Source organism: Pseudochaenichthys georgianus, chromosome 13, assembly GCF_902827115.2.
Source record: "Pseudochaenichthys georgianus chromosome 13, fPseGeo1.2, whole genome shotgun sequence".
Classification (NCBI taxonomy): domain Eukaryota; kingdom Metazoa; phylum Chordata; class Actinopteri; order Perciformes; family Channichthyidae; genus Pseudochaenichthys; species Pseudochaenichthys georgianus.
This window is the reverse complement of record NC_047515.1, coordinates 27,743,410-27,762,535: the sequence shown is the minus strand read 5'-3', so window position 1 is coordinate 27,762,535 and position 19,126 is coordinate 27,743,410. Positions and strand designations below refer to the sequence as shown.

Here is a 19,126-nt window from a genome sequence, read left to right as displayed (position 1 = left end):
TTCTGTTTAGGTATTTCATAACTGGACTTTGTGAAAAGATAAGCAGTGATTGAACACAATCATTAGCCTCGTCTGTTATTGTGTCAGATGTGATAAATTAGATACAAATTACAGTGTGCCTTCTCTCCTTTCCCTCTATCTGAAGCTTTTAAACCAAAAAAGATCTGACGCAATATCTGCCAATAGCAGCAAAATGACTGAGTAGTAGTAACTGCTGAAATAGTCATAAAGTTTAGGTTTCCAAAAATGAAATTGCACTTAGGAATGTAATGTTGAGGCGCAACATCTGAAATATGAGAAGGAACACGAATGAGAGAAGGAATCAAATAAAATGTTTGAGCAAGATATTGACTGTTCAACTTTTATACTGGCAATGAGAAAATAAGTTTACAAAGTTGGACAGGGAGAGCATAAAATATTAGATTTATGTGAATGAGAAATTCAGGACCATCCTGTTGAGTCTGCAGTGAATTTATAAAGAGTATGTGGGAACTGGACATGTTCTCCAGTAGTTTTGTTACTAAAACCCAACAAACACTTCCAAAATGCTGTTTTGTTTGGTTTAGCCCAATGTATTGATGCCAAAGGCCTAAAGCTGCCATGTTTACTCCCACCCTCTTTCACAAAAAGAAATCCCACTAAAACTAATATAACACAGCATAGAATGTTTTCATGCCCGAGGATTTGATTATATTGACGTAATGCGTTTAGTCAGATTGATTTTATTAGCATTTTCTCTAATCAGTTTATCATCAGTTCTGGCTTTGAATTGAAAAAACGTTTCTTTAATACTAATGTTTTGCTCATGTTGTCATATTGTTTGCAAACCTATAATATCTTGGAAATCAGTAGGCAGTGGGGGGTCAAGAGGAAAACATTGTGACAGAAGCCCTTTCAGTGTGCTGGCCCAGAGAGAGCTCACAGCCCGGTGAGGTCTGCCTGCAGAGTGGCTGGAATGAATCATCGGAGTTAATGTGCTTCTAACATCTGACTGGGAGATGCTAGGACTGAACTTCTTCCACAACCAGAGTAAAAGTTAGAACTTAACAAAGTATTAACTGTTTCTAGCTATAACAAGGACTCAATACTATGTGATTACCCTTACAGCAAATGTACACATGCTGTACAGTATATATCTACGTATGTTGGCATTCAATCAACTGATTTGTGATTCAACTGAGCCATCCATTTATGATGGAATTGGCATCATACAGTCCATGAGGTTTACAAATGTATGACTACAGACAGTAACAATGTTGAGTATAGTGCAAGAGACAACCTCAGTGTATGTTAAACCTAACATTTGTATTGGTCAGCAGGGGGCAACTCCAATGGTCTGTTGTGTAGAAGTCAATTAAAAAATGATCACACTTCTCAGTTGATTTATTACCTCAGTCCACAAACTCATGGACATTGTCATAGCGACTACGTCCACTTCTTGTATACACTGTATGGTGCATGGAGTTGACCCATTAAAAGTACAGTCAGTTGAATAACATGTCTTTTAAAAACAACCCAGACATACAGTTGAATCCTTAAACTGCACTTGGTAGTAGTTACAGTTAGTAATGGCTTAGCTAGGAGCTTTGAAAAAGAAAATGTGTTCAGTGTCAGCCAACAAGCTTAAATGTAAAATGCACACCGAGGATTGAATTGTCCAATAAACCCTTAACACTTTCCCAGAATGTGTGCAAGACTAAAAAACAAAGATATCGAATAACAGTTCTTTCACAATCGCAAACCTTAAACAGTCAGTCCTTGTAACCAAAAGGCTCCTTCCCAAAATGTTACTGAATGAGGTCACCTCACTACAAATTGCACAAAAACCCTCGACATCATCAAATGAAAATGCCTTTGTGGGTCCAACATTAAGGAAGTTGAAGAAATTGAACAAAAAAAAAACTCAACTCAAGAAAAACCTTCAAGGCTTCAGACAGGTCGATTTCTTTAATTACAGAGTGAAGTTGTTGGGAACTGGAATGCCCACTTGATGTGTCTCACGTTAATCCAGTATGCTATGGTTTGCACTGAGCTTTGCCAGAAGAGGGATTAAAACCAGAGAGTTGTTTGTTACACAATACAAATAAAGGCTGAAGCACCACTTGCTTGAGGATTCAACACTATCAGTTTGGGTATCTACCAGCAAAGCCGGAGTAAAGCTGCAATTTATCACAAGTGTTTTATGACAACATAGTCATGCCATCCAATCTGCACTGTTTTCATTTAACTTCACCAACAGCAAGGCAGGTGTCAAGTATTAATGTTGAATTCCTACGATGTCTCAGGGCTTAACTTGACCAATGCCAAACGAGGCAAACTGGCTTTCACCAGGACTAAAGAAGACATCCCACAACCTTTAAGACTGCAACAAAAGAAGAGGAGCTATTTCCCCCTATTCATCTTCCACTGGCCTGTCAGAATGAACTTAATCAATTACTTTGGCTCAAGTCCACCAGTTGGTTGTTGCCAAGTTAATACCTGTAAAGGATACTTGGTACTTGGGAGTTTTTAAAGTAAAAGAAAGTAATAAACATTGGTATCCTTTCACAAAAATGTGCAAATACTGTATGAGATTATCAGTCTTCCTTTTATTAAGTTAGTGGCAAAGGCAAACAAACTTGAATACATTCCTAAGTTGAGAAATCTATTCCAAGAATGTTATCAACTATCTAGGTCTGGGTTTGATTACGTTATCAAATGCAGCAATAAGAAAATAGAGGTCAAAATAACATGCAACATGTAACAAATGTTTGTTCGGAAATTTTAAGCGTAGTCTGCCTACTCCATTATACTAGGAAGTTCCAGCAAAAGTAACTAAAGTACCTGAACAGCGTTATAGGTTACCATGACAGACGGCATATTTATTAACATACTCCTTTTCAGATGGTTCCTCTAGAACCATAACTCTTATACCCTTGTTGATAGAAAAGCTTTGCACTACACTATATTTCAAGGGTTGAATATCGCAGGTTTGAGAGGTGTTTTCTGTGCATAGGCATTAAATAACCGGATTGGGTGTTAATAGGGTTTATGTTACTCACAGATAATTGACCCTTGCACCATGCAGAGAGCATTCTTCCCCTCAAGATAGAGTGCGCCGTTACAGATGGAACGAGTTTGAGCGCCACAGAAAGGTTTGGTTTAGACAGATTCAACAATCACTTGAGATCAAAGTGCTGTAAAGCCAATATTGATATATGTTGGCTCCTTTACCTACCACATCATTTTCTTCAGTTCACCTCAAAATCTCAACTGAAATGTGTCTGGCACAAAGAACAAAGGATGAATGTGCTATGAGGCAGAGAGAAGATGGGCAAAATACATTCAATACAATCTATGACTTGATCAAAGCAGACTTGGTCAACTTTGTCAATGTGACCAAATTAGAGGAGGCCAATAAAGTAGCTACGCAAGAATGACACTTTATATGGACACAATATGTCATCTTTCTTTCATCTTACAAGCTAAACATAATGCATCTAAAAGGAAGATAAGTAACATAAACAGCTATGATCTTTAATCAAATAAATACAATTTAAAAAAAATGGACTCTAGAACAGCCAGCCCCAGGTGCTAAACATGTTGCCCAGATTGAGGCAGAATAACCTAGAGAATCTAAATAAAAGCGCAGGCCAGAAACCTAATCAAAGCAATGCAGAAAGGGGAGAAACAGCAAAATCATGGGTCGAATGAGAGGGAGCGGAAACGCATGCTCACAATCTCTCTGTGTGTCTGAAACAGATATGCTGTACCTTTAAACTGCACTTGATGCTGGGCGCTCAAACCTGCAAGTTTCTGCTTCACTGATTCTAGACAGAACAGTCCTCTAACTTCAGGAGAAGACCTGACACACACATGTACTGTGTCCACTGGGACTTCTGGCTAAGTGAAAAGAGGGACCAGCTGGGTAACCTTCTCTGCCTGACACGTTATAGGACATGGTCTCCAGCCATGTAAACATATACTATGTATGCATAAGTGTGTGTGTGTGTGTGTGTGTGTGTGTGTGTGTGTGTGTGTGTGTGTGTGCGCGCGCACGTGCGTGTGTGTAGAACGCAACTTAACCGTCTTAAGAACACAAAAAAAGAGAGACACAGAAATGAACAGTTACTTTGGGTAGGAATGGGCATTACGAAAAATTATGATGCAGGGTTGGTTCTTATTATTCAAGCTGGAGTGATAAACGTTTTACTGTCAGTGAGAATAATTACCGTACAGAAATATCTGGTAAAATTCTGGACATTGCTGAATCTCTACATTTGCAGGAACAGACATAACAAATATGATGCAAAGAAAAAAATCTCTACGTTCACAACACATTTCAGGGATTTAGAAATGTGCAGAAGATAGAGAAGACTAGACAATATTTAATTTCAAAGATTAAAAAAATCAAAGTTAGCCCTAAAAATATTTCTTATTTGATATACCTTTAAACTACATTACACTGCAACAGATAAATAATACATGGTGTATATATAGATATGTGTACCTACTGTACAAAGCAACACTTTGAGGAGGCACACAATCAAATTGCACCTGTTCTAAGCCTGTGATTGATGCAGTCCAATAAATGTCTCACCTGCAGCACACTTACCTCTTTGAAGAGAGGGATGAATCAGTGCAAAGAGGAAGAGTCCGCAGAAGAGCAACAGAATGTTTCTGTTAGCCATCTCGCTGGAAAATGCACCACCCCTCTCCCGATCAGCTGGTTTTATTCTCTTCAAACTAATTACCACAAGCCCCCATAAGAGTAGGGAAAAGGTGAAAAAAAGGAAAAGATATGAGACTCGACGTAATTAAGAGTTCAATGGATCACTTTGCTTTTTTTCCCTCTATGTCTGGTGTTGCTGTTTTATTCTGGTCACTCCTGCCAACAGTACAGACGCTGCTGCCAGCAAGGAAAGAGAGAGAAAAGGGAAGACACACACACACACACACACACACACACACACACACACACACACACACACACACACACACACACACACACACACACACACACACACACACACACACACACACACACACACACACACACACACACACACACACACACACACACACACACACACACACACACACACACACACACACACACACACACACACACACACACACACACACACACACACACACACACACACACACACAGATTAGGGAGACAGAGACACCCTCCTCTCATCCAGAAGGAATTGAACTGTCTGCAAACATTTGCATGGATATTGAGCATACTTATCTGTGAGAGTCAAAAGAGAGACAGAGGAAGAGCAAACCAAATACCCTAATAATTGTCTTTCCTCATTGGCTCTAATGTTCACCCGGTTGGTTCTTAAAACAAGCAGTTAAAAATGTTTCTGCTGTTGCTCTTAAGCAAGTGATCCAGAAAGCATAACAGCAGAGGGAAAAGAACACAGCAACTATCAGCATGCATCTACAAAATATCCGAACAAGACATTACAAACTCACTCGCTGCAGGAATGATCTGGAAACAGCAGTGCACTGTGCCTGGCAGTCCATGTGGAGAAGTCAGTCACAGTGGTAAGCAACGAAAAAAGAAAACTGTCTGCATCCCACATAGAGGACAAGGAAAAAAGAACCTGAGAAACATCAGCCTGCTAGCCTGTGCAGTCTCACAGCAGGTTCATCAGGATAATCATAATTGTCAATGTCAGTCCTGTAACAGATATCATAAGTAAAGGGAGGACCAACATTAGTCCACTCTCAACTTTAGAGAGCTTTAGCAACTAAAATTGTACTTTTTGTTGCAAAACAGAGGACTTGACCCCTGGAGCGTCAATCATCTTACTATACAGTATCTCAACAACCAGTCTTACTATGTACTTTTAAAAGTAACTTCAAAGAGATAGATCACATAATTGCACACATGGATTACATATTTATTCTACGGTCTTCCAAAGTCAGAGGTCAACATATTGAGAAGAATCAATCACAGCAGGATTCTCCTCTCTTCTGATACCACCTGTACATGCAGGGTCATCATTATCGTCACACTAACACAGGCTATCGGACCTTTATCTCTACAACAATTTTGACAGCATGATCTAGCTTTGGGAAATGCATGTTTATGAACTGGGAAAGAAGGGTTGGTAAAAGAAGACAACTGTCCCAAAAAGGTTTTACAGCTTCATAATATCAACAAATCACTTTAAAACATCGTTGCTGAGTGATTAAGTGTTTCACAGATCTTGTGTCCACAGCAGAATTTAACTGGAGTTCGATCCAGAACAGGAAATATCCTCTCCAGGCATCTGTGTGCAGATTCATCTTGGCTTTACATTTAGCCATTACTTAAAAAACATCTCACTGCTGACAAGGCTGTCGTTGTCCAATTTTATTTTTTGTTCTGCCCCGGGACACATTTTTGGGATTTCAAGTAGAAGAGGTTGAGCAGAGGTACTTATTACTAGCGAGAGCAGCAGCCAAAGTCATTACTCTCTCAGACACAAACCTGACAGACTGGGCTGTTGCATTCATGCTAATAGGTTCAGCTTTCCAAGAAACACAGTATCCTTCAGTAGTGAAGTCCACCATTAGTGTTCTCATTCCCTCATGCTGATTTCCTTTACGTTTGGTTAGGGGTCCTTAAAATATCAGATGTTAAATGTTGTTTGTTTGGACTGAGGGGAAAGCATAATTTCCCTTAAATCATAAAGTAGAGTACGGCTACGGAACACATATTTTTACTCAAGTAGAATTATAATTAATATTGACCCATCTCCTAATTTCTGGGGAATAATGCAAATCTGTTTAAGTTGTATCTCACATTTACCCATTTCTCTTTACATGTTGTGTAAAAACACATTTTGAATAATTTCACAATCCTTTAAACTGATCAAAAACAAGTCATTTGGAAGAAATCTATATATAACATATATATTTAGATACTGCCAAAAACAAAGCCAAGCATTATTTATGGGAGCTAAATGAATGAAGATTAATGACATTAAATGATGGATGGTACAAGGACAGATTAAGAAGAGTATGTGACCTTGATGTTAGACGCTGGCCTGATTAATTACTGGGCCAACAAGTAAATATAATGAGCTGAAACAATTTAATGTTGTATGGCTTTAAACACCTGAGCTTCGATTGCACCAACGTGCCCTAACTCTTTATTCAAAGCCAATTGCAATGTATAACTGCTAACAATCTTCCCATTATCATACATAGTGGAATAATGATTTCAACAAACTCATCAGATGCATGACAAACAACACACTGAATGGAGTCCAACAAATCTATTAGTCAATAAGATGAAAAATTTGAACTGCACTCAGCTCTTATGATTACAATACATCATTACTTACAGTCCAAACATCAGGAGGACACTGACCTAATGCTGTATCCAGCATGGTGCTATTCTTTCATCGTTTGATTTAAGACCAAAGGCCCCAGCTGACTAGTCTGTTTGGGAAGCAAAAGTGTACTCTGGACGAGAGTAGTGTTTTTCTCCATTTATTTGAAAGTCTACATTTCTATTTTAGCTCATGTCTGGTACTCCTTGGCGTGTGTTTTTGCCAAAAAAGCTGAGGCTGAACATGGACTTTGGCGAGACATGGAGAGGGGTCCCACAGTACTTACTGTTATATATTCAACTATACACTGTAGTTTCCTTATAACACTTTAGGTTGCTGTAAAGGCTTTCATTATTGATAAGGACACTTTTTTTTTCATCCACACAAAATACTTATTTTTATTAAATACTCTGTAAAAACTGCTTACAATTGGTAAGCCAAGAGAACTCATCCATCTGACAGGTATTGCAACTCAAGCTTATTAAACAGCATGATTATAACATGTGTACCTTGGGCTGGTCACAATATAAGGCTACTCTAAAATTACCTGCTTATCTTGCAACATTTGATTCATTAGGTATACTCTAAATTATGAATTTCACATGACTATAGCTAGAGATATGCATTTTGTGGTTTTGCATTTCTTGAACCAGATTTTATCATCTGTGAGAAAACTTCGTCAAAAGTGAAAACACCATTAAGTGTGAGAATTTGCTCACTTGGAGTTGGAAGCGAAGACTGACTGCAGTCCACTCAACAAGTAACCTGCTAAAGACAATTCATTTTCGGACCGTTTGTGTAAAGACCGTTTGATTTGCAAACCAACAGCTTTGCATCAGCTGTTCGGCAAAGATGATCTTGCAGGTGAAAAAGCCAGGTATGGAGGTCCTGGGTTGGCATGGTTACATGTAGTCTGAGGTTGTGAGGCCTGTTTCAAGTACTGACAAATGACATGAGAGATAGTTATAGAGACGGTTATGTTTGTGAAATGAACATTGCCTACATTTCAGTAACAGCTCATACAGTACTGCAGTCAGCATGCTGGTCTTCTCACAAATGTGTGACATCGACAACATTGCCTTGTCTTATAAAACACGCAAAAGAGGCCTTTTATTTCGACCAGCCGAAGAAACCCCTGTTGTGCTTTTGTATTTGGTCGAGTCTTATTTTTCTCATAACAGTGACAGTGTAACTATGTTTCTTTACAGAAGAAGGAGTTGAAGTGTCTGGGTTTTTCGTGTTTAGAAACCAGTAAACGAGTGCCGATACAATCGAGGGTTGTTCTGTCACCAATACTCGGCCACTTGCCAATCATATCCTCTGATTGTGTGCCTGATAACAGTGAAATCATGTGCTCCAAGCACCTAAACTTCTAGGTGAGTTTGGACCTTCTTTGTGCCTTTGTCACATTTCATTTCCCAACATGCCGCAACCTGCATGCATCCTTGGTTTTCTCCTGGAAACAACTAAGGATTACAAAAGACACTTGCTTTAATGGCTTTGCACCGTTGGCAGAGCATCACAACATAACACTCGTCAACTGTCAAAGTGCTTTTGGCTTAGGTCGAAAGTAAATTAAGTCAACCATGTCGACGCACTGAGGTACAAGTATAAAAAGTACATTCAATTATAGAAATACACTAATTAATTCTCTGTTCAAAAACATAATGATGTCGTTCAGCAACCAATTTGAAACCAGACATACAACTAAAGTCAGTCGGCTATTCCAATTAAAAATAACCCAAAGAGAACAGCATTGCTCTAAAACATGACAGATAGAATAGAATAGAATAGATCTTTATTGTCATCACACATCAGTGCAACGAAATTCAGTTGGCATCTCTCAATGCAATACATAACATAAATAAGAACACATCCATAAAAACAGTGATAAAGCAGAGATAGTAGCAATAATAATCAGGGTCATCATATGCACTTTACCAGAATGTTAAAATATATAAAGCTACAATGTTTAAATATAAATAGTTGCTAAAAAATATCAGTTGATACTTAATAAATATACAAATAAATAACATGGTATTTTAGGCTGCAGTCTTTGATGGGAAGTAGTGTGTTTGTATGTGTGCATGTTATAGTGCGTTTTGTGGTTGGACAGGGATGGGAGTGATGGAGGCCACAGCTCTGGGAAAGAAGCTGTTCTTCAGTCTGTTGGTGCGTGCTTTTATTGACCTGAACCGTCTGCCGGATGGCAGCGGTTCGAACAGTGAGTGGCCGGGGTGTGTGATGTCTCTGATGATACTGCTGGCTTTCTTCTGCAGTCGACTTTTGTAGATGTTATCAAGGTTGGGCAGCTCAGTCCCAACGATGCGCTGAGCAGCCTTCACCACCCGTTGCAGGTCCTTCCGCTCTGCGGCTGTGCAGCTGGTGTACCACACAGTTATGCAGCTGGACAGGGTGCTTTCAATGGTCGACCGATAGAAGTTTACCAGCAGTTTTTGTGGAAGCCTGGCCTGTCTTAGTTTCCTCAGGAAAAACAGTCTCTGCTGTGCCTTTTTCACCAGGTTTGAGGTGTTTGAGGTCCATGTTAATTTAAAGGAGATGTTGACTCCAAGGAACCGTAGGTCTTCCACGCTCTCCACTGCTTCTCCATGGATGTGGAGGGGGAGATGGACTTCCTTTTTTGTCCTCCTGAAATCAACAATGAGCTCCTTAGTTTTGGAGGTGTTAAGGACAAGGTTGTGTTCCTTACACCAGTCAGTCAGATGTTCCACCTCGAGCCTGTAGGCTGTCTCCTTATTGTCTGTAATAAGACCGACTACTGTGGTGTCGTCTGCACATTTTACTATGGAGTTGGAGGTGTGGATGGGGGTGCAGTCGCTGGTAAAGAGTGTGAAGAGCATGGGACTAAGAACACAACCTTGTGGGGTTCCTGTGTTTAGTATAAGGGGGGATGATAGGTGCTTACCGACTCTGACTTGCTGTGGTCTGTCAGTCAGGAAGTCCATGACCCACGAGCAAAGTGAAGAGCCAAAGCCAAGAGTATTCAGTTTGCTGACCAGTTTGTGGGGCATGACGGTGTTGAATGCAGAGCTAAAATCCAAAAATAGCATCCTCACATAACTGCCTGGTAATTCCAGATGTGTCAGAGGTGTGGAGGGCTGAGGTGATGGCGTCTTCTGTGGAGCGGTTTGGCCTGTAGGAAAACTGATGCTTGTCAAGGTCAGGTGGGATGATTGTTCTGATATGGGCAAGCACCAGTTTCTCAAAACACTTCATGACTATTGGTGTAAGCGCGACTGGGCGATAGTCATTTAGGCACTTCACAGATGTCTTTTTAGGCACTGGAATGATGGTTGAGGATTTGAGGCATGTTGGAACAGTAGCTTGTTGTAATGAGAGGTTGAATATATCAGTAAACACCTCTGTCAGCTGGTCCGCACATGCCTTCAGTACCCGGCCGGGCACTCCGTCTGGGCCTGCAGCTTTGCTAGGTCTGATTTTCCTCAGAGTGGTCCACACCTGATGGTGCTGTAGAACCAGCGTTGTCTCCTCAGCAGGTGGGTGGATGAGTGGAGCAGATTCCTCTCCCGGGGTGTCAAAGCGGTAGAAGATAGAATTAAGAGTATAAAAAAGATATATAGCTTACCATTAATTATTCTTCACTAATGTGCAGAAGTGGTGCAATCAATATACCAATTATTGACATTATAGAAAAACTTATACTTTTATTGGTCACTTTTGAGAATGTGATTGAAATGTGCAACAAGTGTACAGCACTCTACTGTATTTAAATATGTAAATTGTGTAGACTGTGGCTCACATATTCCTTTCCCAACCCATTATGGACATGATGTTACATGCATTCAACATCTGTTACCTAAACAGAAAACACTTTTTGGGTGGCATCCACAATGAACTGAACTGAGTGTGCTGCCTGTGATGGTCGTATGTTCAAACAACTACTATGCTGATACAGATGGGGTGATTTTCGAATGTATTTCTTGAATCAGGAGGGGAATTACTGTATAACCCGCTACACATGGACTACTATTGGTACAATGAACCTTTGTTCATTGGTTAAGTACTCACATGTTGCTGTGGGTTGCTGTACAGGATCAGCTCTGAGATTGTTATCATGCAATAATCACAAAGTAAAGTTGGCCAGCTGTGTTGGCTGGTTCTAGCACAACATGCATCATGGCATGCCAAAGATTCCTCCATCTTCTTTTGATGTAAGGCTGACACTGTACAGATTTGTTTGATGTCCATCCACTCCACACTTTACTGTTTTTCAGCTACCAAAAAACATGCAAAGTGTCAACCACAAGGGTCAGATCCACAGACGGAGGCAATCTTCATATTTTCGCAGTGGGACACCGGAGAGTGTGAACTATCACAGTCAGATGTAGATGAAGAGTGCCCTAGTGTAGTACAAACGTCATTCTTGGTCTGTGGAGTCACCAATACACACAGACAGGGAGACTGGCCTGTCTCCAAAGTGTGAAACACACATTCAGAACAGACTCCAGATGTGGTTTCTCTGCAGTTAACATTGCTCCGTATACAAAGCATGTTCCAGTGAACATCAGATCCAAGTGCAGGCACCCAGGGGAAACTGATGAGTTCTGGTAAGAGCCCGACCAGCAGCACGGTGACTCATGTTTGGCATTAAAATCTCCAGGACTCCAACTTTAAGAGAGCTTTGCATGCACACAAGTAAAACATCCAAGTCTCTATCTTTCCTTACTCTTTCAACCTTTGCAGTGAAGATTACATTTACTACATGTGTTTCAATCGCATCCACACTAATCCCAAGCATTTGGTTACATTTTACCGTAGATTGCATTGAGGCTTTAGAGCTTGGTTCAATTAATGTGGAGGTTCATTGAAATAACTGAAAGTAGCTTGGTAAACTCTCTCTGTAGTGGAAAAGTCAATGCCAAATATTTGGTCAACAATTCCAAAAATGAAATGTAACTGTGAAACATTTAAGCTTTTGACATGAAATCACTAGTATTGAAATGTGATAATTTTAAGGTTATTGCCATGTGTCCACTGCATGGTACAGCAGGTCTATGACTCAACTGGACTAATCTTTGTTTTTTAATTTACGACACTGAACACGACTGTCTAAGAGAATCGTCAATAGCGCTACATCCTGAATAAACAAGATATACAAATGATAATGTCCTTCTCTAGTAACAGCAGAGGCCACTATAACATTGTGCCATAACAGGCAAATATGAATAAGCAAATGTACACAATTCAAAGTTTCTGAATCTATGTTTGACTTATAACTTCTTTGGGAAGTTTACATTTTATTCTGATGGCAGAAACAGCAGTGGAAAGTTTTGAAGTCAGGTAACATTTCTTGTAGGGAAGCGATCAGAAGTCTGCAAGACTCTCTTAATGTAGCACCCAAAAGAAATCCCTTGCTAAAAGTAAGTTCTCATTCATAACACTCCGTTCGATGTCTCACTATGGTATGCGCCTCATCGCGGAGCAAACAGAAGCATCAATCTCATTACGCCAATCCTGATTGGCCGGTGATTCTTGACGTCAACGTCAGGGGAAATCACCCCCTATAAGTAGCCTGCGCCACGACGCATGCGTCATTCAAACACCTCTTCTCGCTTCAGAGCACATCTCGAACGGTAGCCGGGCTAGCTTAACAGTCCACAGACTGAACCCAACTAATTTTCGGTCGACGGGCGTTAGCCGGCTACCCGATTCTCTCAGAAGAATATTATAGTCAACCTCGCCGTTCTTCCTCTGGAGTAAGGTAAGGTTTTGACTTCAAGTTAGCAACACACCAGTTGCTAACTTGTGTTTTTTCCCTCACTACCGACACCACGGTAGCAAGGACACTTTTTTCTTCTCTCTTCCACGGAGGAGAAAAGGATTACAGGAATATTACCATACCAGGTAATATCCTTGAGAGAAAAAGACCCACGCTGTCCTTTTTTCCCCCGGATTAAAGACAGATCGGTAAACATTTTTTTCTCGAACGTACCTGTCATGAGCGGACCCTCTCCACGCCTCACGGCGAACGAGATGGACGCCTCTCCCCCTCACACCAGAGGAGTCAGGATCTCGGAGGCGCTGCGGTTGCGGGTTGAAAGTGTCAGGCACAGACTCACACCAGATCTGTTCGTCCTGCCTCGGGCTGGAACACGCCCAGGAGGCCATTGACAACCCCGGCTCGTGCGGACATTGTGCCCGCCTCACTGTGAAGAGCCTCCACCGAAGGTTGGCGCAACAAGTTAACCTGTCGGGACGGGACCCCCTCATGTCCACTGATCCGCCGACCGGCAATCAAGACACGGGGACGTCTGCCGCAGAGATGGAGCCCCTCACTGCGGTCTGGGGCTCACCGACAGCGGCACCCGCAGAACCGGAATCCCGCGCCATATCAGGCCGAGATCCGGTGGCGGCAAGAAACGCGGGAACGGGGCCCCACGCTATACCAAGCTGGGGCTCCCGACTGGACCTCACCATGGTTTCACCCGCGGAAGATGTCCTGGAGTTAGACTGCATGGGGGACGAAGAGTACACCTCTGAGTTCCTCCTGTCTGACTCGGATGAGCAGGAACATCTTCATGTCATCGACTCAGGCTGCAAAGCCGGGAGCGATGGCTGCTCCCCCGGGCGACAGCACACCAGCTTCGCCCTGTCTCAGTATGGACCTACAAGCCGTGTGTCAGCGCGCTGCGGCCAAACTAGACATCCCATGGCCCGAAGTGGCCAAGGAGACCTCCAGGTCTTTTTTCCCAAACAACGAGGGCAAAGAGGCAACTCCTCCCGGTCTTCCCGGAGATGTTGGATGAGGTGTCGGTCTCGTGGAGAGACCGGCCCTTTAGCAACAAGGCCCCAATCCAGGGTGCCTCCTCCCTTGACTGTGACGGTATGGAGAGGCTCGGCCTGCTCCACATACCACCTATGGAACCGCTGGTGGCAGCCCACCTCCTACCGAGGATGGGCCAGCCGCCAAGCAGGAACCCCACGCTGCCAGCAAAAACGGACCGATTCCAGTCTACCATGAGGGAACGGGCCTACAGAGCCGCAGCATTGTCCGCCAGGGCTCTGAACGTTTCCTCGATGCTAACCGCATACCAAGCGGAGCTCTGTGAGGATATGTCGAGCAATCCTGGACCGGCCACTCTGGACGAGATAGCCGCGGTCACAGACATTTGTCCAACGCTGCGCCGTCCAGGCCACGGGCAAGGTAATGGGGATCATGGTGGTGCAGGAAAGAGCTAGATGGCTCAACCTCACCAACCTCCCAGACCGGGAAAAGGAAGATGTGCTTGACATGCCCATCGTTCCCGAGGGGATTTTCGGCTCCGCTCTCGCTTCCATGCAAAGGAAGTGCGAGTCGAAAAAGAAGGAAGACGAGGCTCTCCACCTTTGTCTCCCTCGAAGGGTCCAGCCGCGGCCTTTGCAACGGCGGCCCTTCGCCCATGCTGCACCGCGCTCTGCTGGGTTCAAAGTACCAGGACAGCAGAGGGCGCAGCCCGCCCCGAGTCCCCAGCCCAGGCAGGAGACGAGGGCGAGTTGGTCTAGAAAATCTCCGGCTCCGGCTGTAGCCCAGGCGCAGCCGACCCAGAATTTCGGCCAGCAGGCGAGGAAGAAGAAGCGAGCGGCCTGACAGCCCCTCCTTCTCCCCTCCATGACGGAGCTGGAAGTTCCTTCCCCGGCTCTAAATGTGTCCCCGCCGCCTCGAGAGATGCCTCAACGCCATCCTCAAGTCCGCACAAAACACATGTCACATCGTTATTGTCTGAATAAACCATTTTCCGCTGACGCATCCAGGCTCCGGCCAAGGGCACAGCCTAAAAAAAAAAAAAAATTAAAAGAAAGACAATAAACAGTCCGTTAACCATAAATCCCCTTCTGAGAGCAGCTACGGCCTCTCTCAAAGGCGGCTAATAAACGGGTCTGTGAAGGCACCACCGCCACGCGCGTGCGCAGTGCCGGTTGGGGCTTTAAGGGCACTACCGCCACATGCGTACGCAGTGCCGGCTAGAGCTGTAAAGAACGGCCCGTCAATCGTTCCCCTTTCAAGAGCAGCTACGGCATCTCTCAAAGGACGGATTATTGACGGGTCCGTGAAGCCACCGCCACACGGATGCGCAGTGCCGGCCAGGGCTTTAAGGGCACCACCGGCACGCGCAGGCGTAGTGCCGACTGGAGCCGTGAGGGCACCACCGGCACACACATGCGCAGTACCGGCTGGAGCTGAAAAGGCACCTCCGTCACGCATATGCGCAGTGCCGGTCGGAGCCATAAGAGTGACATCCCAGCTGGCTCTAAGGAGCATACAGCAGGAGATACTCACGATGTCTGCCTGGGCTTCTCAAAACAGTTATAATTTATCTGTTTTCACAAACCCAGTGAGAGTCAACCCATATTCTGGAGAGAGAGGTTCTCTCTCTCCTAGAAAGAAGGGTTTTATCTATAAAGCCCACCGAGCGGAGTCAGATTACGGAGGAAAATGTCCTCGTAAAGCACCCGCTCAACATGGGCCTCATAATAAAACTAAACCCCGAACGCCACGGCTTACGGAGAGTTTTGGTGATTATGAAATGCGTAGTGGCACTACACCCGACTTTTCCAGTGCGGGACGCGCCTACGGGTGCAGTCCTTTCACGGAAGGTGGTCACCACGGACGCAGGTCAGACGGGCTGACAGGGGACTTACGAAGGTCGCCCGGTGAGAGGTCTCTAGAACAGAGACTTCCAGCGGGCACGCGTAAATTACCCGGAGCTTTTAGCGGTGTTCCCCACCCAAAAATGCTTCCTGCCTTCTCTCAGAGGACTTCATGTCCCCGTGAGGATAGACAACACAATATCGTGTATGAACCGCCAGGGGAGATTGCGTTGTCTCCAGTCACACACACGGGCACACAAACTGATCCCTTGGAGCGGCAGACGTCTCCTCTCTCTGAGAACGACACAAGTACCGGGAGTTATGCACCTAGGGACAGAATTACTGTCAAAGGGTGCACCACTCTATGCCGACTGGACTCCTCATCCAAGGATCGAGAGTCTGCTGTGGGTGCGTTACGGCGGAGCCGCGTTAAATCTGTTCGCAAGGGGAGAAAATGCTCAATGACAGCTGTTCTCTTTAATGCACGATTTAAACGCACCGTTAGGCGGGGACGCACTCGTACACGATTGACCTCCGGGTCCTCTGTACACGTTCCCACCCCTGGTTCTGTTCCCCTTAACTCCGGCCAGAGTGAAAGAGCAACGCCACACACGTACTCTGATGTTTCCACCCTAGCCCGCAATATACGGGCTGGCGGGGATATATCAGCTGTTGTGCGGGCAGCCGTGGCAGCCCCCACCACGCACGGACAGATTGTCTCAGGCGGGGAGGGCGATCCTTCACCCACGCCCAGAGCGCGGGGCACTATGGGCCTGACCCGTGAGTGGTACAATCTGAATACAGTGGGACTCCCTCAGAAGGTGATAAACACTATTCAGAGTGCGAGAGCTTCCTCCACCAGGTCTCTTTACGACTGTAAGTGGAGGGTGTTTGAGGAGTGGTGCCTTCAAGAAGGACACATCTCTTTTCAATGTCCTGTCGGGGTGATTTTATCATTTCTACAGGACTTGATCGATAAACACAGAGCTTTTTCCACGATCAAGGTGTACCTGGCTGCTATTGCTGCATGCCATGTGGGCTTTGAGGGTAAGACGGCTAGCCAACATCCTTTGGTTTGCCGTTTTATGAAGGGAGCGCGCAGGCTCCTCCCTGTCTCCAGGTCGCTGGTGCCCTTATGGGACCTGGCAGTGGTTTTAAATGGGCTCAAAATGACCCCATTTGAACCCCTGGAAGGAGCTGACATGAAACATCTGTCACTCAAGACAGTGCTGTTACTGGCCCTGGCATCCGCCAAGCGGGTCAGTGATATTCATGCACTGTCTGTACATCCTTCATGCACTCAGTTCGCCCCAGGGCAAACGAGAGTGTTGTTGAAACCCAACCCTGCCTTTACACCAAAGGTGGTTGGTTCGTGTACCCCGATTGACATTGAGGCATTTCCTCCGCAGCTGGTTTCCTCGGGGGAGCAGCAGCAGGATTTATTGTGTCCAGTCCGGGCTTTACACACATATATGGACAGATCAAAAGAGCTTCGTCTTAATGACCAACTCTTCGTGTCCTGGGCTAAACCTCACAAGGGTAAGCCTGTTACTAAGCAACGACTATCCCACTGGATCGTGGAGGCGATTGCTTTGGCCTATACGAGTCAGAATCTGCGAGCACCTATGGGTCTGCGGGCTCACTCGACTCGGGGCCTGGCTACATCCTGGGCTTTGTTCAAGGGTGTTTCCATCCAAGACATCTGTGCAGCGGCAAGCTGGTCTTCGCCACTCACTTTTGTCCGCTTTTACAGACTGGACGTCTCCGCTCCAAGCGTGGCCCGAGCAGTGCTGGGCACCTTGTTGAGTCGGGACTCCACCTGTTAAATTCTGGTTGATCGGTGATCTTCGAGATAAGCTCGTCTGGCAATACGGGAGCTACAATATCCCATAGTGAGACATCGAACGGAGTGTTATGAATGAGAACTATAGGTTACTTACGTAACCCCAGCCTCAGAGTAACATGAAGTGAGATGTCTCACCAGACGGCCCTCCTTGCTATGGTGAAGCGAGAAGAGGTGCTTATTTTGAATGACGCATGCGTCGTGGCGCAGGCTACTTATAGGGGGTGATTTCCCCTGACGTTGACGTCAAGAATCACCGGCCAATCAGGATTGGCGTAATGAGATTGATGCTTCTGTTTGCTCCGCGATGAGGCGCATCCCATAGTGAGACATCTCACTTCATGTTACTCTGAGGTCTGGGGTTACGTAAGTAACCTATAGTTTTCGTAAAAGCAATGAAAAAAAATAACTATCCTAATAATTGTGTCAAGTGCAGCTTCTGAATCTCCATAACGCCGACAGCATTATGGAGATTCAGAAGCTGCACTTGACACAATTATTAGGATAGTTAATCTTTTTTAAAAATTGTATTCCTTTAAATAGTTAATTTTTTTTTATCACATTAGTCAATTAAAAAATTTGTGCCAACCAAAGGTTATCCCTTTTCTCTCTCAAAAACTATAAACAGTGCTGACAGCGTAACGCAATGACATAATTCACAGCAATTTTGAAATATTATCAGAATGTTTTATTATCAGCTTATCAGAGTATTTCTCAGGCTTTCTTTTGGACTCTGGGGCAGGATAGTCCGGCAATGTGCCACTAAAGAGTCAGATTAGGCCGCAGAATTCATTGGCAATATAAAATGCTGATGAAATAACGTTTCATCACATCAGATGTCTTCCAGCAAAAGAACCCTTAACTAAGATGTTTTACCCAAGACATGGGAAACTGCTGGAGGCCAACATTGACAACACTCCCACACATTTCACCAATGTTTCCAAATTTAAAAAGCTAAATAAAAGAAGAAAAAACATTGACATTTCCTGCTTCCACAGATTCGAATCATTTATGAAAAAACAACACATAGTTGAAATTTGGTTGAAGTTAATTTGACCCCATTTCCAAGGGCTTGGTTAAGTGCAGTCACATTTCCGACAGGCACACCAACACACTTCCTTTACATTGTTATAACTTCCCTATGGCACCGATAACGGACCTCTTGGGGCCAGCTCTAAGGACAACATAAGGGAGTTCCCCTAATGTGATAAGAACTAAGTACCTTAGTTTACTCAATGTGTGTGTTCTTAGTGGATGAAAATGAATCAATGGCATACTGTAGAAAGGCTGTGAAAAATGTACACAAACTAAAGATAAGCCAGCAAGTTCTCACACAAAGTCTAAAGGGTCACACCAT

The 19,126-nt window shown here is 44.1% G+C and overlaps 1 protein-coding gene across 2 annotated transcripts in view; it reads right to left on the bottom strand.

Annotated features, from left to right (window-relative positions):
* elna (elastin a) overlaps positions 1-4,879 on the bottom strand; it is a 47,928-nt gene extending 43,049 nt beyond the window's left edge. For both annotated transcript variants that reach the window (XM_071205197.1, XM_071205196.1), the window contains exon 1: positions 4,595-4,879. In XM_071205197.1, the coding sequence (XP_071061298.1) occupies positions 4,595-4,670 (76 nt within the window). In that variant the 5' untranslated portion in view covers positions 4,671-4,879. The remainder of the gene's footprint in view (positions 1-4,594) is intronic.
* Between the last annotated feature and the right edge of the window lie 14,247 nt (positions 4,880-19,126).